This window comes from Rhea pennata, chromosome 3 (assembly GCF_028389875.1).
Source record: "Rhea pennata isolate bPtePen1 chromosome 3, bPtePen1.pri, whole genome shotgun sequence".
Lineage (NCBI taxonomy): Eukaryota > Metazoa > Chordata > Aves > Rheiformes > Rheidae > Rhea > Rhea pennata.
In genome coordinates this window covers 85,200,686-85,227,304 of record NC_084665.1, presented here as the reverse complement: position 1 = coordinate 85,227,304, position 26,619 = coordinate 85,200,686, and the positions used below count along the sequence as shown (strand labels likewise).

The window sequence follows — 26,619 nt, the reverse complement described above, 5'->3', positions numbered from 1 at the left end:
TAAAGAAGCACTGTTGTTACTGACAGATTTTTTGTAAGCACCAATGACAGTTAAGAGTGCTCAAAGAAGGGATCCCTCAACAAACTCACAAACACAGAGAAATACAAAGAACAGGGTAACTGAACATAAAGAGTGCTGGAAACAGAAGTGTGCATAGGCTGGTCTCATGATTTATAAATTTTGGCTTGGAAATTCTTTTCTCCTACTTGGACTCTAAGGAAAAGAATATTGTTTAATCTTAAGCAAGTCATTTTCTGTCACTGCACCTCAGATTCCTATTTTAAATAAGAACAATAAGAATCTTTTATTTCATTTTCTGTTTTGCTTATTTAAGTAATATAGTGCCTGCAGAAAAAAAAAAAAAAAAAAACAAAAAAAAAATCTCTCAGGAGGCTACATACTATAATCACTATAAGAGACGGAAAAAACAATGATCAAAGTGAACAGTATCAGAACATTTTGATTAGGGCACAAAATGCAAGAAACCCAGGATAAACATCTCAACACTAGCTCCTGTGTTCAACCTAGGAGTAACATTTTTCTCTGCATCTAAATTCTTGTAATAAGTGGGAAGTGTAGCAATTCTATCTTCCCAATGTCCTTCCAAAATACAGAATGGACTGTAGTCTCCCACATAGTAATTGGACAAGAGCAAGAAAAGCTTGACATAATCTGCAGCATGACAATCAGAAACAGTTTGCAGTTTTACACTGTTTAAGTGTACAAGAAGTTGCTGCATTTTGCCACGCTTGTGTTAGACAAGGTTGATGCATGTGATAACAAGCAGCCTGTCATGGGACCCTAAAGGATCCATCAATCCTCACCTGGGCAGATTCGCTGCCCCTGAAACACAGTGACAGGGGCATGAGTTCCACATTCACCAAGTCCTCTCATCTCCAAAAACAGTGAGTTTTTTCAGCTAAGTATTCAAGTATTGCATTATGACACCTTCCCTAACCAATCTTTTCTTTCTCCTGACAAATCAGCAAGTTTGCAAGATAAAAATCAATGAAGGTAATTCTTATTTTGATTAGAAAGTCTAATTTGATTTAGGATTGAAAGCATTCAGAGAAGTTCAACATTTCAACATAGTTCATTCCTTCTCTGTTTATATATTAAAGCTTCTAAAAATCTAAAGACGAAGCAGGGGAAAAAAATAAGTTATCAAAATTGAGTGGATCAGGTTTTTCCCTCTGCTTCCAGATTTGCAATTCACAAACATTTTCAAGGTTTTAACTTTTCATGCTAATTCAGGGCAGGAAACATTTTCGAAACCTGGTAAAGATTTCAAAATGGAAAAGACATGACCTGTCCAATTTTAGTATACACTATTAAATTACAAATAGTGAAAGACACTTTACAAGAAAGTGCAATTAAGCCCAATTTTGAAGGCAACATACGTAGCTGATGCTTGGAAACTGGAGATGATAGGAAATCAAGCTGAAATGTAAAAATAATAATAATAGTAATAAAATAACACAAAAAGGTGTAAAATTAAGACTGAAACGAGGCATTTCTGCAGTTAAGACAGAGAAGATGAGAGGATGGAAGAGAGCACAATCAGATTCTCCTTAATGTTGAGAACATTTTATCAGACCAAAAAGCCCCTAACAAACTAGATCTCTGGGTCTTCAGCTATCTCTTTGGCATGACTAGTCTATGCGAGCCATTGCAGCTCCCTCTTTAGTCAATTAAGGAAAAATGGCAGCTTCCATACCTCAAAATGGATGAATTGCCTCAGCAAGTGCCTATTTCCTTCTCAATTAATGATTAGAAACCTAAAACTAAGCAGGATGAATCTTAGAAGAAGAGACTGGAAGCTCTAATTAAGGTTTAGGTTACTCCAGAATGGCAGAAATCACATGGTATAATAAGGTCCATGCAGGATGCACCAATACCAAGTATGGCCTTACATATATCCTGAAGACTTAGGAACGGCATGTGCAGGTAGGCACCTGTGTCCCGCACACAATGCATAGAAATATTAAGTCCCTCACAATGAGATTCACAGACAAGAACCTGATAATTATGGATTTGCCTAATCTAGCTATCCAGCCATCTAGAGGGGAAAGCTGAGGCCATCATCTAAAGGCAAATGTTGGCAACTCACTGCCAGAACTTCCTAAACTGACGCTTGAATTCAAGAGTTATTTAAGTGTCTAACGGCAATACATATCAATATAGGAAATTACGCTATATATGCATATAAACATACTCCTCATCATGCCAAATGTTTTAAAAATGATGAAGCCAGAAAGCAATTAGACAGACTGGAACTTATCCAGAGCAGAGATATCGCTTTTTAAAAGGTGGCATAACAACTATACAGTCAATGTTTGAGATTTATTCTTTATACAGGACAATCAAGTGTGCTGAGTTCCTAAAACAACAAACTCAGTGCTGCAGATGGACAATCTTAAAACATAGGCTATACATCATTAAGTATACATGCTACTAACTAGTAGGGATTCTTCAAGTTTCCTTAATATAGTAATCTTACTGTGTATGTGGTGTATAACCAATATGTCAAGGGCCTATATTCTGGAATACATTGTGAATTGTACAAAGCACACCTTAATCAACATTAATTCCAAAGGATCCTTCCTAACATGTATAAGAAAATTCTTCTATTCTTCTATTGTTTTCAGCCAATAAAAACAACCAAACAAACTTTGAGATCTAAATAAAAATACACAACTTTCAGATATTTAGAAAAAGCATACCCACCTTTGCATCTAGATTTCCATTACGATCAAACTGGTACAGTGATGCCAGATGCGTAATAATCCACCAGCTAAAACTCAATGGGTCTTTACACTGAATTGTTTCAAAAGCAGACATCCTGTCAGAACTACTTGATTTTTCAAAGATATTATTTAGATTTTTGTTCACTGAGCTCCAGAAAGTCTGCAGAAAATGGAAAAGTAAATTGAACTGTGGTGAATAACAAAATCTCTGTTAAAAATGTACCCTACAATATTGTTCTACTGATAAATTTGCTTTTGCAGAGAACAAACAAGGTAACGGTCATTTAAAGAAAGCAACAAACAACAATGTTCAGGACTACCAGAGAAAACCTGGAACCATTTTAGGATGCTGTCTCTCAAAAGCCAGTAGAAAGCAGTGTAAAGCACTAGCTCTGGTTACAAGGAAGAACATGATGTGATATTTTACAGGTACCATTAAAAGCCAACGGAATGATGCTGTACAGGCAGGATGATGTACCACCAACAATTTGTATTTGCATTAGAGATTAAAGTTCTGTAATGAAGACCTGTTATAACAAATTTTTGAGAAAAATCTTAGCCCCAGACTAATTTAACATCTTAGACAGTGACCCCTTGTATACAATTACTTCTCAGTATATGTAACAGTCTATTTGCGGCCAGCAAAGCTTGTGATTAATGCTGAGAAACAGCATTGGGGAAAAAGAGATTTGGGTATTAATATTCATTTAAGAGAAAAATCTAATCACAAATATAATCTTTGCTTTATCATAGTGAACAATTTGCAGCTTCTACCATAGCCAATCATCAGTAGGGAAAGATGGCAGTTAAGAGAGTGAGTCCAGAAGAGAGTTGACTAAGGTTCAAATTCCCTGCCCTGTTTCAAGACAGTCAGTTATAATACTGTCAAATTGATTAGCTTTCTTTGGTTCAGATCCCTATCTATACCATAATATTACTTCTCACAGTTTGTGCCTATCTTGCCTAATTATACAGAATCTTTGGGGGACTTCCTTGCACTTATGCATCACTCACCTTCACCTAGCTGGATCCTGATCCTGACTTAGGCTTCAAGGTGCTAGTGCCATGCAAACAATTAACATTAGCAACAAAGTCTCATTTTTGTTTTTTCCCTTTATATCTGTTGCCATTTACGAGCAAATAGCTATCAGTGCAAATACTCTACTATGAAGTACTTTGTTCTACACTAACTGAATGGTACTTGTTGCACAGATGGCATCTTTGTCTTTTTTTAAAAGATTGTTTCAGAAAGCTTTCAGAGAAATTTTGCCACTTCTTAACATGCATTCAGCAAAACATCAGCTCAATTCTCAGCAGCAGTCAAAAAAGAAAAAAAAAAAAAAAAACACTAGAAATTATTAGCAAAGGAAAAGAGCAAAACAGAAAACATCACTATTCAGTATATAAAAATCACACAGCCACATAGCTTACACCTTGGATATTGTGTTCAGTTCTGGTACTCTGACATTTGAAAAAGGATGTAAAAAGGATGCAAAAGGTACAGAGTAGGGCAACAAATATAACCACAGGTGTGGAATGTCTGATGTAAAAGGAATGACTGAATACAGTAAGACTTCTTAGTCTAGAAAAGAGAAAACTGAAGGTAGGAGATATCAGATAAAACCTGAAGAGGCATATAAAGTCAAGTTGGTATAATGAAGGAGAGTAGGTCGTGACTGACACTTCCAAAAAAAAGTGTAAGGAGGCATCAAATGAAGCCAGCAGTTAACAAATTTCAGAAACAAAACCAGATTGTTCTTATATAGTTAGTGAAGCTATGGACAGCAACATGTGCTAAATGAATCATTGATCTGACCATTCTTATATTTCTGGTATCTGACAATGAATTCTTAACATAACATAATTCATAAATTGCAAATAAAAAATGGGTAAAGATGCTTTCTTTTCTTTTTTTATCCCATAATACAACTTGCATTTTGCTCTGCTTTCCTTAGCACAAGGAGCAGTCCTTGTCAGTGGCCTAGGTGATAACGAAACAGTAAGCTGTGAAGCTGGAGTCAGGACTTGCACATTCAAACATGTGGCATAAAGCCTCACGTTTAGCTTGCAAAAATGCAGTTCATCTTTATCGTCAGATAAATGAACCAGTGCTTTGGTGGCATTCTGAGGACACTTGGCCACTGCAGTGCATATGTAACACGTATACATATGTAAGAGTATTATTCCATTACCTCTGTGTGAGACCCTTTACTTCTATGATCCAGTAGCTGAATAACAAGAATCCATAATTCTTTAATGCAGGTACAGGGGTAATGGTTACTAGTAAGAGCTTCAGAAGGTCTCACCTGAAAGAGAATATGTAATCCCATTACTCAGAGAAGTGGTGTTTTTGAAATTGCATTTCATGTACCAATATCTTTTTTTTCCCCCCAGTTAATTATATCCACAATTACACACAGGAAAGTGCATTATCCCATTATATTCCAAAAACACATCTCTCATGCATCAAAGACTTTGTTTTTAATAATTTTACATATCTTATAGGTTGTACTATTTCTTAGTTTTTTTCTGAAACACATTTAAACATTATTTAATCAAATGAGAATGAGTTTCTGAGGCCTAAATGAAAAGGAATTGCAATAAATACTGATTCATTGTCTGACAGTGGGGAAAGAGAAAATGATTGATTAGATTTACTTGATGTTCTTGGGAAGATAAGGAAAAGATTTCCAATGATTTAATAGCTATTATTGTTGTTATTTTTAACTCAAAAAACCTTAATGACTAGGCATAATGCTAGTGGAATATGTTTTTGTTGGCAAAAGGATGTTAATGTTCCTACAATATTTCACTAGATCTGCTTTTCGGTAAATTTACTGCAAGGCATTCTTTTAATATGCAGAAAACAACATATTTCAAGGCATGTACGTTATTTGATTACTATTCCATATTTAACAAAATTCACTCTTAGACTGATGAATTTCAAATGCAAAGCAGTCTTCTTGTGATTCATCTTCCAGTTTTACATTCTCTGAATTGTGAAACAAAACAAGTGAAACAGCAAGCAGAAAGCACAAATGTAATAAGAAAAGAGGTAATAGAAAACAGCTTATACTCAATTTATCCCTCAAATTTGGGATATTTCTCCCAATTCCAGAGATCTAAAAAGTCAGTAGTCCACATCTGAGTAATCAGCCTAAACCCCTCTAAAGCCAACAATGAACTGGTCACCTAGAGAGAGCAATTATCTTTCTTATTGCAGGAGGAAGAATTGTTGCTATCCTCCTCCGAAAATAAAGGGAGTCTACAGTGACTAGTTTAGATGACTCAGACACCTAAATCTGATTAGATGAATCCTGTGTGTTCCTACTGTTCTTCCTGATCCATTCACACAAAACTATTCTTACAGCATATTGGCACTTAAAATCATTTCCGAATTTAGAAACCTGACAGTGTATATTAAAAATTGTTCAAAAATATGCATTGAGAATAACAGCAGCAGTTGCGTGAAAGAGACAATACAAAAGTGGGAGTGGATAACTAAAAAGCACACTCTCACAATTAGAACAACTATATCAACAATAGTTTCAACTCCTGCTTCAAATCTGTGTAATATTTATAAGGATATAGACTTTTTATTTATTGTCCACCTTTAGTGTGAGACACTTAAAATTGCTGTTTTCATACAGCTCCAAATGAAGTTTACATACTGTAACATGCAGTACAGTTATAGTACTGCTATTCATATTTACGAATATATATACAAATATATATGTATATAAATAAATAAATATATATTTATATGTAAAAAGAAATTATGTGTCATGTGTGTATATACATATTTCCTTTCTAAAGAATCCTGCTAACCCTATGAAAATGCCTAAGTGAATCCAGTGTCAATGTGAAAAGCTCATGAGGTAAAGGCTGAAGTTCTTAAAATAATTCTGTTATTCACATTGCATGTATGCTATTTAAGAGCTATCGCATGCCTATGCCTCCTCATGCTTCCAGTTAAAGTTCTATTATAGGAATCTCTCAAAAACCTGAATTAATCTTATGTAAATACTATCACCAGAATAAAACTCAAAAGTGACCACTGAAGTCTAATGAAATATTCATTACTTAACTGCTGACTTCCCAAAGCTGAAGCAGCCTCAAAAATGCTCTATATACAATTCATCAAAGAATGTAACAGATCCCTTGAGAAGAAGCAGTCTCCTTACTGTAAATGCACTAAAACACCAGGGAATCTCATGGAAGTATTAGGTATGCAAAGTATCTTACAGTTAAAGCTTCAGACCTGCTACATGGAATGCCACTTGTTGCAACATCTAAGTTTCTTCATCTACAACTTGCAGATAATCCAAATGTTCTCCATCTTGTGCTTGAGGAGTCTGCAATTATTGCTATCACAGGACAAGGAAAGAGACTGAGAAGCAGGCACCATCACAGGCCTAGCCATCAAATCAATGCTAAGATGATATGAGAAGTAATGTCTTTTTTATTCACTTGATGTCTCACTGGCCAGAGTGTGAAAGGCCACAGGTGGTATCCGGGATGCACGAGTATGTGACAACAGTCAGAGGCAAAGCCACACTGTAATGAGTTACAGCTGTTGAAGTGTTCTGTCCTTAGGAATACGTTCTTGCTCAACTACAAATCTTTCCCTATGAATTCCACTGCCTGCAGAACAGAAGAAAGTGTATTTCAGGCTTTCCTTCCCCTCCCCCTCTCTCTCTCCTTCTCCCCCCTTCCTCTTATATAGCTTTGTGCAAGTAGGACAAGTTTCAGCTTAACATCCGACACTTCAAAGCCTACCATCAAGCACAGTGGCCAACAGATACTACTTGAATATTGCTTTATAAAAGCTATCTTCTTCCTGTTTGCCTTTGGAGGGAGGAGGAGGTTGCAATATTATGCGAAAATTTACCGGGTCAAAACCAATTTAAAAAGATAAAAGAATTCTCCCTGAAGAGACTCTTTAAAAAAACAGTTCTCAGATGCTACCACAGCTGTTCTCTTTCCTTGAAGTATAATAGGAAAGAAAGGGGGCCTCCATTTTTCACATGTTTGTACCTGGAAAATATGAAGTGACCACTGCTAGTTATTCTTAGAGTCTATTCCTGAATTCATAGATAACTCATACCCATCTAAAACAGACTCCACAATGACAATACAGTCAAAGAAGATTGCACAGCTCTTTAACTAGCTATTATGACTTTCAAGTTTTGGATTGCTCAAGACAAGCAAGAAAAACATTGCAGCCAGAGTAGAAGAAAGAAAAACAATAAGAAAAAAAGGTCTTCCCCTGACAAATGTAACAGAAAAAGAGGCACTACAATAGAAAGATGCAGGTGCTGCAATAGGAGCAGTGTAACTATAAAATATAATATGACATTCTGTAAGTGTCTAGTTAGCTTAATGCCAATATTACACTAACTCTCTTTTTATTCCTGTTGTGAGTTTGAAAATACTTTTTTTTTTTATCTGTGGCTCTAAACCTTTTAGACTGTGCCATGTTTGGCATGAAACCTGGAACACTAAACTTATGAAATGTGGCACACTTCTGCTCTGTACACAGTGCATTTCAATATTACTCTCTCATTCAACTGCCAGATGGTCATGAATAAATATAACACAATTTGAGCTCCTAACAAATAACACTCCTTAAAACATGGAGATACTAAGCAACACAACATTTAAAATTTAGCAGCAAGAAGTCATCTATGGATGGGTACAGCACCTAATGTGGTTCTCAACAGATGCATCTATATATAAAGAAAAAACTTACCTTTATATATTTATTGACGGATATGCTTATTAAATCACATATAAGATTTCCACAGTGTGTTTCAAATAAACTGATACTAGTTAAATTCTGTCCAGTTAGATTTATGAAGTGGTTAGCATACACAACTTGTCCTAAAATAAAAAAGAAAAATTACATCTATTCAGTCCTGGCCATGATGCTAGAAATGCAAAGACAGACAGATTTTTTTTTCTACATTTACATCATAGAATTGGTTTGCTGAGCTATATGTAGTTTTCATTTACAAACTCATTTGGGAAAGTTCATCCATTCTAAATTCAAGCTAGTGCCTTCATTATTACACAGCAATTTGATATTGTTCTGGCTGACAGTAGAATGGTTGGGCATTTACAGCCTTTCATTGGTACAGCCTTTGGAAGGGAATAAAAATGTATCTATCTGCAAATTCCTTTGTCATATGCCAATGCTCATGTTCTGAGATCAAGACATGTTTTACAGATAGGTAAGTTTCTGAATGCAGTGGATAATGAATCAAGCAGGAGAATTCAGCTGTTGAAGCAAAGAGGAAATTTGTAATTAATTTAAACTAAAGCTATGTTACTCTCAAGCAAAATGAATAACCAAATAGCTATATTATTCTTGTTTTATAAGTCCACTTAAAAAACAGATTCTAACTCTTAAAAAAAAACATCATTTAGGGTAGTACAGAAGTTAACTTTATATTATCCCAAGTTTATATACACTTTATTATAAATATTTTGTGGGGGAAAAAAAAGTTCTCTTTCAATTACATTTTGGACAATAACAGAATGCTTCGCTTTGACTAAATTCTGTCATCTTTTCTCGCTTTTTTCAGTGAGTTCAATTCAGCTTAAAGGTTGGTAAAACTATTTAAGAAAGTGCTAGAATGGCTACACTATAGTCTTAGCTTTAATGCTTTTTACTCAACTTCTCTAAAACATCCAAGCAAAATTTTGCAACTCAGTGTTGATTTGTGTTTTGAATATGTTCATGCTTATGTGACCATGTGCATGATGTGCATATGTACAGCTCTGTGCATTCTGATAAAGAAAAAGGAAAGATCTTTTTAGAGCCAACAGTCTTCCCATCCTTCTCCAAAAGGCCTCAAAAAAGAAAATACGTCATCCTATAATGGATTGTAAAAGAAACAGTATAAAGTTTTATAGAGTAAAGAGCAAATCCACATGCTATCCCAGAAACAGATCTGTAGAAACTGTGAAGACATTAAGATTGTGTTGTGACAGCACTTAAAAGTGGACTAATGCTAATCCAAGAGTTCAAATTCAGTATCCATTACCTGGACCAGACATACAGTACACTCAATGTTACTCCAACTGTTGCAATACATATACTGAACTTGTATAAGTGATTTACAGTAATACAGTAAAACGATTATAGGAGGAGAAGACATTTTTTGAGATTTCTTTTGCTGACATGGAAAATACAATTTATATATTGTTCAATACATAAATAGTTCTGAAAAAGCAAAAGTGTTCTCTTATGTATTTTAACAATTCTCTAACAAACTGAACTGCTTTGAAGCTGTGTTCTTCAACTGCACCCTATGACCTTTTTTGTTCAGCTGCTTTGAACAGCCTACTCATATCAATCTATTCTTTGCCCTTTTAAAAACTATTAAAAAAAAAAGTTTCACCTTGCACTTTTATTGCTGTATTTTTTACAATTTCCTCTGACCAAGTACTTTGCCCAGTATCATCTTAATGTCATATACAGAATCCACATTGCTAACTGTATTTTAAATAGTCATAAACCTTCTCAGGGAGTCTAACAATGAAAGAGGAATCACGTAGCCTGAAACTAGAAGAATATCTCTTTTTGATGTTCTGACTCTCAAGATAGCATGCATCTGAGATTGTTAGTTCTGGCCCATCCTTAGACACTTTTCCTACCTTGTTTGCCTCAGATTACTGTGCACTATCATAATTCTAGATCACTGCAAATACATTTTTTTGTCAAACATATATTAAGTATTTAGTCTGTTGCAAGTGTCATTTGAGAAAGAACTTTGCAATTCTAGTCAGACTTTGATCGAACAAATTCTCAACACTATTTTATTTAATGCTAACTATATCAAGGAAGGTTTAATCATTGAGGTGTACTGTATAGTGAAACCAAGATGCAGAGGCCAAACTATGTGGTAAGGTTTGCAAATGACTTCACCATATTTTAGTCTAACCAATTAATTATAGATATGCTTAATAATTACTCTAACAAAGAAGTAAATTATTCTAGACAATTTGAGATGAGAAATCTAGATAAGTCATATGCAGAAGAATACGTTCAAGAAAAAAAAATAAGAAAACCCACATACTTACTCATCATTTTTTCACCTAGGACATGAAGAATTTCCAGCACTAGCCAATGGATATCCAAATGGAGATGTAGTAAATGCCATGACGGAGGAAAGAGCTACAATTAAAGAATACGCTCATTTAGTTTTTAATATTTCTTTAGTGAATTCTGGACGCTGCTAAGGCACATGAAGATGGGCATATATTTTGCCTACAGCAAATGTTATTGATATCTACTATCAAATCGACTTTAACATACAAACATTCCATTCACTGAAAGAAAGGGAGCTTCCAGACAATTAATTCTGTCTATAGAACACACAGAGGACAAAGTCATGAAGACTTTAACTTGATCTAAACTACAATTTAGCCACAATGTCTTGATTCAGATTAAATTACTTTAGTTATTCTTTCCTTTCTAGCACACAAAGTGCACTAAAATAACTCCAAATATTCAATATTCTCTTAAGATTGCTGAAATTATTTATTTCATCAACTTAACATTAGTCCTACTGACAACATAAATGAATTGATGAAATGAAATGATTCAAAATGCTGTACCTCAGTGGATCATTCCTCTCCAGACATTAGTTCACCCAACCTAAGATTGAAATTTCTCCTTTTCTTTTTAAGAGATTTGGGCATTAGTTATTATATATATATGCATAAATCTTAGGGGTGTTTACTGCACGCTCAAATGTAGCAGGACCCTTTTCCATGCCTGCAGTTTTCTTTGTTATATGCATGATTTTTTCCTATTTCGAAACACATTTTATAAAATAGTTATAAAAAGGGCCCCTTCTATTGGGAAGGTCAGAAATTCTAACCATTATCAAGGACCACCACTGAGAAATCTGTAACATGTTATGCTAATTCAAGCCTACTTATTTACCTGTAATTGTTATCATCATTTGCATACTACAGAAGGAATTCCAAAAGGAATAAAGCGTAACAAAGAAATAACGAACTAGTATATTAAGAACTCTTCAGTTGTGTTTGAAGAACGAGACGGCACTTAAGTTTAAAAAGAGAAAAAAAAAAAAAAAGCATAAATTCATCTTCATTTCTGAAGAAATGTTAATTCTTATTCAACCGTAATTTTTCAAGTTAAACACATACTGTTACACAAACAAATTTAAAACTACAACAGCTATCAACCTTTGCCTGATGTTGAATAGTAAATGCTGCCAGAATACTACTAGGTAGTTCAGAAAGGTGACCAATTTGTAGAGTCAAAGTATGAAGCTCCTCCACCAACAATGATGGCAGTTGGGCTTCTAGTTCTTCATATGGGTGGCACATCCCATCATTTTCTGCTCTAGGAGGTTCCAGATACCTGAACAGAGATACACAATCAGAAAACATGTAAAAAGCAGCTAGACAAGGCTCAGTACATAAATAAGTTAGTAAACTGTGTGCAAGTCTCACCTGAAGATGAAAATTTTCACATAATGCAAAAATTCAATACACTGACACCTGATGCTCTCTGCTTCAGAGTGCAAGTTTGCAGCTTGACCTGAAGTAAAAGAGAAGATGAATAGCTTAAAGCATATTTTCCCAAACTGTGACTCATGAATCAAATGAAGACACCCTCTTTCCCTAAGCCAGGCTTGGGGGTGGAGGGAGGTGCATCCCAGATGAATTGTTCTTGTGGCAACAACTCACTTCCAAAACTCATCTTGCCAGGGGGATCCATAATTCTTTATCTTATCATCAAAGGCATATATCGAGATATGGAAGGAAGAGAAGGCATTCAATCCCTCAGGAAAGATGGCAGAGGTAAGCAATCATTACTAGAACAAACCATTCAGCCCTACTACCCTGCTCCCTGTCCATTTCCTATAAGTCTTTAGAAAAGACAACAATATGAAGCAATTTCTCAGCATCCTTTTGTCTTGGGCAAACCCTTAAGTAGATGGACTTATTTGGAAGTACACTTGTAACATCTCTTCCTGGGAAGCACTGCATTGTTGTACAGAGCCTTAGGTGCCTTAAGCTGTATAATGCTAAGAGCCCTCTATTTGCAATTCAGTAGCCTGCTTTTTGCTTGCAGCTGTGTATCCATTCATCTAGTTATTGTGACTGTCTCTACCCAAAGCATCCCCAAAGTAGTATGTTTCCTTTCCCTTTTTGCTTCCTGCTGTTGTTCTCATGGCGTCACCTTGCACCTGCAAGCCCAAACACCATTGTTAAGGCAAGTTTTACGGTAAGCAGTTGCCTGAGAATCACTCCTTATTTCCCTCTTCACACATTTTTGCTACACCTTATCTGATTGATTTTAGTTTATATTAGAGGAAAACAAAACTTAGTGCATAAAAAGTAGACAGTGGTTATTTAACACCCATTAATTGTTACTCAGTAATATAGACACACAAAAACTTAGCAGTCAGCGTACAACACTTGTACCCGATTAAGCATGTGCCGGTCATTGCTAAGAGCATCATAAATAGGAAAAAAAAATGGGAATTTGAGTAGGTCCCAATGAAAACTGTATAGTACTAGGGGAAAAGCATGGCAAAGAACTATTTCTGTAGAAAGCACTGTATTGCTTTTCTTCCCAGCTGTCCACTGAGGAAAGTTTTCCCTTTCCTTTTCTTACTTTCTCTCCTTTTGTTTCCCCTTTCCACCCCAAGGTAACTTTCAAGTCCATGTATGCCACTTGCTACAGATTTCACAAATAAGTGCATCTAAATCTATCTCACAATCTTCTGTGCCACAATATTCATTGAATGAGCACAATATGGCCTTCACATTAAACAGATCGCTGTAGCAAACCTCCAAAGTTCCTTAAGATTGATAAGAAATTAAACAAAATGTATGATATTGATATCTATATAAACATATACTTAAAAGAATATGCAAAACGAAGATGCACTGAGCTAAAAACCAAACTTGATTTTAAACTGCAACAATAGCCTATTTATCTAAGATATCAATAACACCTAATATTAACAATGTCTGATCATTTTTAACATTTGTACTACACCTCTACTACTACCACCTTGCTTCTACAAATGGGGAACTGGGCACAGATGCATCAGTGATTTGCTCTAAGTCAAAAGGTAGTCTGCTGCCAAGCATAAAATTAACATCTCGTAGGTCCGAAACGGGGCCTTGGAATGCAGGAACGCTTCCTGAAGAGGACTCTACTCTGTTCCGTATGTCTTTTTCAGCAAGATAGACTGTTCTTATTCAACCTTCACTTCTCATGATTTGGTCCAGGAGCAAACGCACATAGCATTTACACATCACATTTCCCTGGGATTATCTCAGAGTCTGGCAAACATTTATATCAGTTCTGTGCCTGTTTCACATGCACCTTCAAGTATTAATCCCTGCTTGCGGCTACAGAGTTAAAGTAGTGCTTCACCAGAAAAAAATCTCGTGCTTATTATATCATTAAAGGCATTTTAAAATAGGCTGTTGTATAAAACAATTATTTTTTGTAGTAAACTAAAGTTACTAAAGCTCAGATATGGTTTAGTTCAGTTGGCTAGAGTGTGGTGCTGCTAATGCCAAGGTCATGGGTTCAATCCCCATACGGGGCTATGCTGAGGGTTGGACTAGATGATCTCCAGAGGTCCCTTCCAACCTTACCATTCTATGGTTCTATGGTTCTATATGGTTAAAGCTGCATGCAAAATTTATTTCAAAACTAAGTTCAAATAGTTTGAACTTATAATCTAGCAGAAACCAATAGTATTATTATCAGCAGAATCCAAACTCCTGCTATACAATTAGACCAGATATGATTATTACGGAATCAGTAATGAAGAACTGAACATGGAGAAGTGTCTATATTTCCATATTTTTTGACATTTTTCTGTACAACGTTTATACTATTGTTAGTTTACCAGATTACTTGAACCAGGCAGATGCCTAAATGTAAGGAAAAAAGAACTACAGAACAGTTACTTGATGTCCAGCTACAGTATCAATGTTCAAATGTAATTTAAAATAAGGTTATTCCATTTAAGTATTAAATTTCAGCTAAAGCTGTATTTTTAAGATACAATCAATCAACAAAAGCATATGAAAATCTTACTGGTTAAGTTCATAACAACAATATAAATGGTACAGCATGACAGTATCAAAACAAATTAATAATAAAAAGATGTAAGAATATTCACTTGTACTTAGAACACTACCAATTTATTTATAAGAAGAAGATACTATAGACAGTATATATCTGAGTAATTACTGAACTTCTAAACTTGCTAAGTAATGCAGCCTTCAAACTCACAATAAGCCCAAGGCTGCAATAATCCTCCAGAAACATACTGCTTCTCATGCCCTACCATTTAATTCAAACAAACTGTTTTGTAGTGCTCCCATTTCATCGATCCTGCTGCAAAGATAAATGAAGCCTGTAAATAACTTCTGAAATAATCAAACATAACTAACTTGCTTAAATGTAAACCAAGAGAACACTGTGGTGGTGGTGGTAGGGAAAGAGTCCTAACCAACTACTTTTACAACTAAAATAGTTATTGGGAGTTTTCATGTAACTTTCCATTTTTAATTAAATTAGTAAATAGGCTTGCCAAATCCTGCCTTACAGGAGACATCTTTTCTCAGTTTAAGTCAAACTAACGCAGAATTCCCTTCTGAGGTCAATAAAGCCAGGATTTTGACCTGTGCATTTACTACACAGGAAGATCAAGTTCCAAACTGACTCATAACACTTCCATTTAGTGTGGTCAGGTATCTATTTTCACACTAATTTACATCAACTGGTTGCATACATTAGCACATCTATTGCAGGTTCATGCAGATTATATGTTGTTCTGTGGGGTACTGCACAAGCCCTCACTCAAGAAATGAAGTACTAGTGTAATATTATACTTCTATAATGAAAATGTAGTCAGATATCTATTCCGTGTAAAGTGAAATGTGTTAAACTTACTGAAATCAGATGAACTCATCTGTACTAGGTTTTCCAATCTGTGTATTCGTTGCCTAATTAGAAAGAATATAAAGGTTTGTTATTTATATAAATACAAAGTATTTAACAACATTTTAATAAGGTTTTAAAGAGAAATACAAAGCAAGGAACACATCTGCTGAGAAAGCTTACAGAAATGTAACTTGCAAGAGAGCATTTGAAGAAGGCTACAGACACATCCAGTGTGAAGCAATAATACTGGACAGCATTTTTGCTTGTTTCCAAAACATTAAACAATGATGAAATTAGCCAGACACTAAAATGGGTAAAAAAAAAAATGCAGAGGAGAGATACCTTTTTTTTAAGGAATTTGCTGCTCGCTGCCACTACAAATGAAAATTAAGAAAAGCTGTAACACAGCTAAGTATTCAGCCATATTTTGCAGAAACTAATTTTCAAATGGTCATCAAGTATAATCTCCAGAGAGGTAACAAGACACTAAACTGAACACATAAAAAGTTCAATTGCACACGACAAAGACTTTAAAAGAAAAGACTGCCCACCTTTCTAAGCTCCAATTATGAAATGCTACATAAATTAAGGAAGGAGCTATCTGCCTTGTTTCTTATACAGTCTAAGCACACACTACTGCAAGATTCAAAATAGGATGCTAGGCCCCCATCCAGATCAGTTGTTCATACACATACATTAAACCCCCTCACACACTTGTAAAAATTATGAAGACATCCACAGGAATCAAAAAACCTCAGACTGTAACCTTTACATTATAGGGCAAGCACACATTAAAACTATCTCCTTCAGCTTTTTCTTTCTTCGATAAAATCCACTTAGGACTACTTTCAGATATTTAGCTTTTCTCAATGCTGAATTTCTGAATGAATTTTTCAACCATTCCAACTGTGTAGAAAGGAAGTCTGAAACTAGATGACTTTATGTACGGGGGCTGTTGATGCTGAAAATCAGAGAGAGTGAGTCAGAAAGGAGCAACAAACTTAAATCTTTTTCTTCTTCCCCCCCCCCCTTTTTTTTTAATTTGCTGAATAGCAGAAGACAATGCAGTGGGCTGATAAAATAAAAACACAAAGCAGGCATGCGGAGCATGACAAAGATGTCCTGAGTTAAATAAGTGATTTTTAATTTCATTTTGCATTTGTACCTCAAAGATTGATCCTCACTGATTATTAATCATTAAATTATTTGACTTACAAATAAATACCATCTCAATGTTAAACTGGTACCTCTGTTTACTAAAAAAAATACATTGTCTTAACATACTCAGGTAAACAGCTACATAATTTTTATTCAATTTTAACTGACATATTTTCAATCTCAGTAAAGAAGTTAGTTAGGAGTTCTGTTTACTGAGCAGTTACTCATTTTTTTTAAAATGCACTGGTGTCATTATATTGCTACTAAAATATTTATGAAATATTACATAACCACCTTTAATATTGAGGACATCTAAGAAAGAAAGTATATTTATAGATGAAGTTTCCACAAGCATGCATTTAAATAGAGATGCTATCTGTAGTTTAAAGACTTAACTGTTTCCAATCCCCTTGTCCTCAAGGAATTCCTATAACTTGCACTTTTACACATGATTTCTACCCTGGAGAAACAAGCTTTCCTACTTTCATCTACCAACTGGTCTATAAATGAAAGTGTTCCACTTTATGACTAAACAAACGAACTGAAAGAAATAATATCTTTGTAAAGGGACTTGTCACACCAAAAGACCGCTTAGCAACCAACTCTCACACGCAAGTACTTAGTTGAAATCTATCATTTCTACCAGTTCAGCAGTTTTTTCTTAAAAGTTTTTGCAACGTGTACAGTTTGAATACTCAAAAAACATAATAAAATGTATTATGTCCTATATTTGTCTTTATTACAGTTAGATGATAACTACAGAACGAATTTATTTCTACGAAGAAAAACAGATTTTATTCCAAAGATCAATTACATTGCTGTCTGATTGCCCAAGGTGGTCAATTTTTGTTAATAAATAGATCAGACAGAATCCCGAAAGGGATATAGTGCTTCTTTTATCTGAGTTATCCTCCTATCTCTCTCACTATCAAGGAAAGAAAGACAACCTACAGTGAAGTCAAGTTTTGCTTTAACAAGCAAAATCAAATAATGTTGGTTTTTAAAACACCTTCTGTCATTTACACCATCATATTTCAATAGCTGGATCCAATTAAAGACATTTCACACTATGCCCTTGGCCACACCATCAAGGAATGGAAGAATCCACTACAATCAAAAGAATGATGGAATATATCACATACATTTGTCTATCGTACAAAAGCCCCTTTTCCAACCACCCTCTGTATGTGCTGCTGTACATCCTGAGGATTATCAGTAGCAAAGAGGATTATCACTGATCTGTGTATTTGCATTGACCAGATTAAACATCTGCATTGAATTAGTCAAACACTGAGTAACTGTATCTGAAGAGATTGCTGAAGCTATCCTAATCCAAACACTGAAGAAAATGCTGTATCCAACATTTACGGTATTTGATTTTTAACTTCTACGTTTCCCTTACACACACACACACACACACACACACAAAGATTCTAAATATAGTACAATCTCATTTAAGGAAACTGATAAAATTTATTCTCATTCATACACTCTGAAACCAGACAAATAACATTACTACGCATTCTAAATTAATCACAATATTTTTTAGCAAATATATTTATAAATCTTTATTAGCTGCAGCTAAGATACGGACTACACTGCTTAGAAACATACTAGGAAGTCACATTTAATGTTACAACTTTACAATGCATACTTTATTTCCTCCAATGACTTTATGTGTTCCAACCACTACTTATCACAGGATTATACAAATAATAGTCTTTTTTAGATGGCTTTTCTTCATTTTATTATCAGAAACTTTAAAAAGTTTAAGTCCTTTAGATAAATGTATACAACTTCAGAAGTGCATTAATCATAAAATACATTAATGGCATCATACCTAAGTAATCCAAAGAGAAGCACACAGGATTCAACTAATGCTGTTTCAGTAACCCACTGAAAGCCAAACATTTCCACGGTATCTTCTTCATAGTCATTCGGAGAAGGATCTAATCTGAGCAAAATCCTGTAAAATAAAGTTAGCACTGTTCACAAATTCTTCAGTGATAAGCCTAAGGATACAGTGGCTACAGCTGACTTTTGTATCATTTCTATTTTATCAATATATCAGCAGTATATATCCTATAAATAGCAAGGTACAGCAGTGCTCTCAAGAGAAACTGTTATACCTTTTACAGTAACTTGTAGTTTCAACAGTAGTATTCAAGTATCACTTCCTCCAAGCTCAAGAGTGGTGCATCCCAAGGAGAAAGAAGTCCAGCAAAGGTGGCAGGAGACCTGCATGGATGAGCAAGGAGCTCCTGGCAAAATTCAGACAAAAGAAGGAAGTATACAGAATGTGGAATAAGGGACAGGCCACTTAGGAGGATTATAAGAACATTGTCAGATTATGCAGGGATGCAACGAGGAAGGCTAAGGCCCATTTGGAATTAAATGTGGCAAGAGATGTCAAGGACAAGAAGGGCTTCTTCAAATACATCGGTAGCAAAACGAAGATCAGGGAAAACATGGGCCCGCTGCTGAATGGGACGGGGGCCCTAGTGGCAAAGGATACAGAGAAGGCAGAGTTAATGAATGTCTTCTTTGCTTCAGTCTTCACTGCTAAGGGCAGCCCTCAAGAATTCCAGAGCCTGAAGATGAAGGAGGAAGTCTGGAGAAAGGAGGATTTTCCTTTGGTCAAGGAGGATCGGGTTAGAGATCTTCTGGGCAGGCTAGACATCCACAAATCCATGGGCCCAGATGGGATGCACCCTCAGCTGTTGCCAGAGGGAGCTGGCGGATGTTGTTGCCAGGCCACTCTCCATCATCTTTGAAAGGTCCTGGAGAACTGGAGAGGTGCCTGAGGACTGGAAGAAAGCTAGTGTCACTCCAGTCTTCAAACAGGGCAAGAAGGAGGACCCGGAAATTACAGGCCGGTCAGCCTCACCTCCATCCCTGGAAAGGTGATGGAACAGCTCATTCTGGTTGTCATATCCAAGCACATGGAGGAAAAGAGGGTGATCAGGGGTAGTCAGCATGGATTCACCAAGGGGAGATCCTGCTTAACCAATCTGATGGCCTTCTCTGATGGAATGACTGGCTGGCTAGATGAGGAGAGAGCAGTGGATGTTGTGTACCTTGACTTCAGCAAGGCTTTTGACACTGTCTCCCATAACATCCTCCTAGAGAAGCTCAGGAAGTGTGGGTTAGATGAGTGGACAGTGAGGTAGATTGTGAACTGGCTGAAAGGCAGAGCTTAGAGGATTGTCATCATCAGCTCCAGGGCTCAGTACTGGGTCTAGTCTTGTTCAACTTATTCATCAATGACCTGGATGAGGGGATGGAGTGCCTCCTCAGCAAGTTTGCTGATGATATCAGACTAGGAGGAGTGGCTGGCTGATACACCAGAGGGCTGTGCTGCTATTCAGAGAGATCTAGACAGGCTGGAGAGTTGGGTGGAGAGGAACCTCATGAGATTCAACAAGGGCAAGTGCAGAGTCCTGCACGTAACAAGGAATAACTCCATGCACCAATACAGGCTGGGAGTTAACCTACTGGAAAGTAGCTCTGTGGAGAAGGACGTGGGAGTACTGATGGACAAGTTGACTATGAGCCAGCCAGTGGTATCCTGGGATACATTAGGAAGAGCATTGCCAGCAGGTCGAGGGAGGTGATCCTGCCCCTCTACTCAGCCCTGGGGAGGCCTCATCTCGAGTACTGTGTCCAGTTCTGGGCTCCCCAGGACAAGAGAGACATGGAGCTACTAGAGAGAGTCCAGTGTAGGGCTACAAAGATGATCAGAGGGCTGGAGCATCTCTCCTATGAGGAAAGGCTGCAAGAGCTGGGCCTGCTTCGCCTGGCAAAGAGAAGACTGAGAGGAGAAATTATCAATGTCTACAAATACTTTAAACAGGGGTGTCAACGTGGTAGGGCCGAACTCTTTTCAGTAGTGCCAGGTAACAGGGCAAGAGGCAACAGGCACAAACTGAACCACAGGAAGTTCTGTCTGAACATGAGGAGGAACTTCTTCACTGTTAGAGTGACGGAGCACTGGACCAGGTTGCCCAGAGAGGCTGTGGAGTCTCCTTCTCTGGAGATACCCAAGGCCCGCCTGGATGCAACCCTATCTAATGTGTTCTAGGTGATCTTGCTTGGTAAGGAAGGGGTTGGACTAGCTGATCTCCAGAGGTCCCTTCCAACCTCAACCATTCTATGATTTTGTAACAGTATAAAAATATTGTTCCACTACAGGGCACAATAAGTTTCAGAAGAAAAAAATTAGCAAGCTACAATCTTAGGCCACTTTGTAAGGATAAAGATGCTTTATCTGAGGCATGAACATAAAGTTTGTCCTTAACAAGACAGGCTGCCACATTAGCTAGTATTCTCCCTGGAAATGTATGTTTGGAACCCTTTCCAATGTATACCACATGCCCAAAAGCCAGCTGTAGAACATATTTTGTTCTTTTGTATATTTTTAAGAATATTTGTACAGAACATTTACTGATAAAAGTACATCAATAAAAGCACACTTTTAAGCAGCTAAATTGATGAGAGATACAAAATGTGACTCCATTATTATAACTTAAACACTAGGCCAAAACTACCCTTTGCTGTAGTCAAAGAAAGTCAGAATCCACACTTTACCTCAAACTGTACAAAATCAGGCAAGTTTATAGATTGTTAAAATATTCCAAGTTTTTTTTCCACATTTTTCCTAGTGTACTTTCTGAATATACTAATTGTGTAAATATAAAAATGTTTCATTAAGGTGTTTTAAAAAGTTTGTTTTATAAAAAAAAACACTAAGTTGTATTCTATAATAAAAACAAAGACCAAAACAAATTATTTCAGCATTTTTCTACTGACTTTCATAAAATACTTCAGTATAGATAAAGTAGTGTTCATTGAGAGGCAAGAAATGATACTCTATTTTAAAAATAAAGAAAATGTATTGACAAGCACTTGGTTTGCATTGTATTACACATCAAATTCATGTCCTCCCTGAACTATGTACTATTATCAATTCAGTACTCAATTAGAAGCAGAAGGGGCATCCCAGAACACCTAAAACTCTCTTTTAGTAACTGCCTAAACATAGCTCTGGTTTGAAGCCTGCAGTCATTTATATCCAGTCACTGTCATTCCAGGTAGCAAAGACAGAGGAGTCCCTCACATGTAAACTTTTCTAAAAGTTTACAGTCCAACTAGACTAGACTAAAGGACAGAAGAACATAACTATCATGACGGTAGTGATTTGGGAAGCGTATACGCAAGTTCCTGAGTGAGCTTTCATATGAAACTGTTTCTGTCATGCAGTGTCTCTTTGCCAGTGTGGAATCCACTACTAATATGTTCATGCAGACACAGGTTCTATTATTCCTTAACTGAACACTCTTCTTAATGAATGGGCTCTGATCAAACAACAAAACATTACAGATAAGAGGGGGTTTGAGAGGTGGCTGTGGAACCAAAGGTTCTAAAACCAAAGTAACAATGCAAAACCATGAGAACTAGCAAGATAAATCCAAATCCACAGCAGGAAAGTTCGAAGGTATAAATGTTAAAAAAAAAAAAAAAAAAAAAAAAAAAAAAGGAGAGAGAGAGAGAGAGAGAGAGAGAGAGAGAGAGAGAGAACAGAGAAAGAAATACAATAGTAAGATAAACAAGACAGCCTCCGCAGGATGAGAAAAAGGCAAACTTGGATCACAAGCAGAAAAGAAGACACTATCTAATCCAAAGTAACATTTTAGAATCTCACAAAAAAAATACTTATTTGTTATCCACATGGCTTCTGAACCTTAAATCCAAAATGATGGCAAAGGAAGAGTATTGAGAAATACAGTGATAAAGTCACTGAAAATCCTCCTAGAGAAGCTGGCCAGGGCAGCCATGCTTCTATCACATGGAAAAGAAAGAAAGAGACAGCATCCAGGAGATCATACAGATACAAAAAGCAGTCCTACAGCCTCCTCAGAAATATAAGGGTAGGAGTCTTAGATGCTGTTACTTAACATGGCAATTTTTGAAGTGTTCTGTCTAGAGGAGTTCTAATAAGCATGTAACACATCATTTACACCATCAAAGATTAAGTTCACAAAGCTAGGACCTGGACTCAGAATAATGTCCAAAGCAAACCTGCCCTTCCTGGTTTGGTGCATTACCAAGCTAAACTGAGGCTCATAAGAACTCGAGGAAGAATGGATTTGGAGACCCTGTCAGCATTTGGAGACACCCGACATCTGTGAAAAGAACATTATAAATGCCTATTGTATTTGTAATTCAATTTAAACCTACCTCTTAAGAGATCCACTTGCTAAATAAGACTCTGAAGAGAAGCTTCTCCCTCCATTTTGGTTGTCAAAAACACAGGAAAAACAGGACGGCTTGGAGTTCTCATTCTCCACTTCCATTGTCATGTCCAGGCTTTCAGTAAGGAATGGGGGTGTATAGGAAGCCATATAGTCATCATCCATTGTTTTCACTTGTCCTAGAAAATGTAAATAATTAATAAATAAAACTCAGTATTTCTACAAATATATCTTTCATTATTACATTTCCCTATAAACCTGCAACCCAAGTGAGAACATAGATCAGCTTAGTTGTAGTGTGAAACTTTTCAAAAAGAAAAGGCACACATGGTTCCACACTCACCACATACCTCTGCTGCTTTGTGCAACACTGGAATTTATCTTCCCCCATCACAACTTGTTCAGGGAAATAAATTAGCAAAAATCTAACCCTATAAAAGTAAAAAACAGTTTGTTTTCTGCTGGTTTATTTCTCTGAATTGACTAGTTATGGGGTCAGAACACTATTAAGGTAAAGAGGAAGTAGGAATCCATGCCATGAAAGAGAACATGGGTGAGCTAATTTCAGGAATATTTTGTTCTCTGACCCCATTAGCTACCATGAAACAACATTCTGCATTAAATGCAGAATCCTAGTTGTCCATGACTTTAAGGTAACATTACAGCTGAGGTTCCTTCTAAGAAATAGCAGATACAATCCCCTGTAACAGTTATGCAACACCAAAATGCTGAATTATTGAAGTTGAGAAAACCACTGTATAGCTAATTTTGATATAGCTGAAGTCATAAAATCCTGTGTAAAAATCTGACTTCCAGGAATCTGAAAAAGAGAAATAAAGCCAAAGGAGAAGAAAGACTGAGTCAAAAAGAAATACACTCTACACTTGGCACTATTGAACTAATATTTTACACAACATACTGATAGAACTAGGCAAGAGATGCCACAGAGTTCTACGATAATATGCAAGTAGTATAATTAAGACTACTAACCCTAAATCAAGTTTTCAATTTCATTGTTGACAGCTTTTGGTACTGTTCTTGCATGAACTGATATGAACTGATTTACCGTGTGGCCAGAGAATTACCACACAGCAGCTTGGCTAGAAAATGGACTCAAAAAAATAACCAAACAAAACTTTATGCCACTGCAGCTCCTGCACTCCTGTGATGTAGCCTGCTGCACAGCACAAGCAGTGTCTGCTGCTCAGTGACCTGATGGGTTTCAAAGAAAAGTCTATTCAATTTAAGCTATTTAAATCATCCAAAATGAAAGGAAGCACTGAGGAAGTATAAGTTTAAATTCATTAACAAGTTCCTGAAGGCCTCTTCCCTGACAGATTTAATGTTATATAAAACACCATCTTTTACACTTTATGCATATGCTTAAGCAAACCCTGAAACCATGTCCATTGCGCTAATATGCCTTGCTTTAGCATCTCAGCAGCTTCCGGCGCGCAATTTTGACCTGGATTTTGAATACCGAAACTCAACCGTAACTTTGAAAACTGCAGTAAGACAGGATCGCCGCTGAGCGGGCTGAGCCAAGCTCAGGAAACCCCCCTCGCAGCTATTGCCTAACGCACCGAACCCTTGTTTAAAAACGACACAACGGGGGCAATGAAGGCGTTGGTAGCAGGTGACCCTTAGTGCGAGCCACAGGAGCACAACGGCGGGGCCGCCCTGCCGCAGGCCACCGCTTCCCCCACCCCCGCGGGGGCCCGGGGCGGGCGCCAGCCCCGCACACGGCGGGCAGGGGTCGTGCGGTACCTGCGTCCCGGCGGGGACGCCGCCAACCGCCGCCGCCAACCGCCAGCCGCCGCTCCCCTTCCGCGCCCGCACGCTGCTCCGTACGTCCCGCGCGCCGCCGCCGCCGCCGCACTGCGCAGGCGCCGCGGCGCCGATTGGCCGCCCCTTCCCCTCCTCCGCCCGCTGCGCTCGGCCCGGAGGCCGGAGGTGTCCTCAGCCCTTCCCGCCCGCCCCGACAGCCGCCCGCGGGGCCGCGCGCTGCCCGCCCCGCCCCGCCTCTCCCCTCCCCTTCCCCGCCCCGCGCCGCGCGCGCCCCCAACGGCCGCCCGGCCGCGCCCGCCAGCGGCCCGGCCCGCGGTGCCCCCACCGCCTCCCGGCCCTCTCTCCGCGGGCCCCCGCCGGGCACAGGGGCTCCCTGGCGCGGCCCTGCCAACCCTGCTCTGCCGGCCTGGCGCCCGTTCACCCTGCATCTCTGCCCCTTCCTCCCCCGAGGCTCCTCTAACGGTGTGGCCGCGTGGTGCTGCCTCCCGTCCCCCTGTTAGGCTGCAACGTGGTTGTTAACTCGCCTACTTTTCTCATAAATTCAGGCAGCCTTTCCCGGGAGCCGCTCGCTGCTGCTGGCCCACTGCCTCTCCCGCTGTTGATCAAGCACTCCCGGCCTCCTCCAGTGCCTCCAAGCCCTCGGCTGTCACGGCTTCGCTGGGCGTCCCTCGCCTGCCCAGCCACCGCAGGTTGTTCCTGGCCACGCTTCGCCCAAAGTCTGCTGTCTTCCAGCTCCTAGTAAATCCCCCAAGTCAGATTGCCACTTCTGTTTTCCTGTATTTCTGTTACCCACCATCTCTGGGGGGGGGGGGGGGTTGGTTCTGGTCCAAATCCCTGCAATACAACCTGCTTTTTTTCCTCCTCATCTGCCACCTTAACTCACCTCTTCCCGTGCTTCTTAGCAGCCACGAACATGAGCCCATCTCATCATTCTCCATCCTCCATGCATGTCTCAGTTACTGCTCCCATTTCCAGAGCAGCAGTTCTCATCACGCATGGGAAGCAGTTTAGCACATTGCAAATTCAGGCTAGATATTGCTATTTTCCTTTACTAAAATTTCTTCATTGGTTATGAAAGTCAGAGTAGGGGGCTGGGAGAAACTCTTAAAACCTATACTTGGCCTAACTTATCTTAAAATATATATTGTGCAGCTAGTGGCTTCTTGATATTTTCAATAATTATTGCATTATTTTGGATTGCCTTTGGTTAGCTTAATTTCAAAATGCTCTTCCAGTTTTGCTTTTTCAGTGTAAATTAACAGCAGTGCATGAAACTTTTGTTTCTAACAGGAAAGTTGCTATAAAAAGTTCTGCTCTTGGTATTACAGCTTGCTGTGAAAACTACTGTGATTAAAAAAGCTTCGTTTGCTCTTGTGTATGTAAGAACTCCTCATTTCCTTCTCTAAATTCCTGTCTAATTAAAAAAACAGTACATCATGGTTAAATAAAACTGTACCCAGGATAACCCTAATTTCCATATGCAGATTTATCTGCACTGACAACCCCCTCTCCCTCTCTTAGTCTGTGTTTCTCTCTCTCTCTCTCTCTCTCCCTCCCTCCCTCCCTCTCTCTTTATTGCATTGTGTCTGAATGATTTTCAGGGCTCCTTTATTTTTTCTCTCTAGCATGCACATGCTAAAATAACTAGACAAAGATGCAAGGTGGTTGCTGCAGTTCTTGACTCTAGGAAGAAAAGCTAAGAAATCTCATGATT

The 26,619-nt window shown here is 37.9% G+C and overlaps 1 protein-coding gene across 1 annotated transcript in view; it reads right to left on the bottom strand.

Annotated features, from left to right (window-relative positions):
* MMS22L (MMS22 like, DNA repair protein) overlaps positions 1-25,843 on the bottom strand; it is a 99,238-nt gene extending 73,395 nt beyond the window's left edge. The window contains exons 1-10 of the mRNA XM_062573079.1: positions 25,789-25,843; positions 23,104-23,296; positions 18,707-18,832; positions 15,718-15,770; positions 12,240-12,327; positions 11,970-12,147; positions 10,836-10,929; positions 8,500-8,630; positions 4,940-5,053; positions 2,728-2,907 (exon numbers count right to left, since the gene is read on the bottom strand). Of these exons, the coding sequence (XP_062429063.1) occupies positions 2,728-2,907; positions 4,940-5,053; positions 8,500-8,630; positions 10,836-10,929; positions 11,970-12,147; positions 12,240-12,327; positions 15,718-15,770; positions 18,707-18,832; positions 23,104-23,296; positions 25,789-25,843 (1,212 nt within the window). The remainder of the gene's footprint in view (positions 1-2,727; positions 2,908-4,939; positions 5,054-8,499; positions 8,631-10,835; positions 10,930-11,969; positions 12,148-12,239; positions 12,328-15,717; positions 15,771-18,706; positions 18,833-23,103; positions 23,297-25,788) is intronic.
* Between the last annotated feature and the right edge of the window lie 776 nt (positions 25,844-26,619).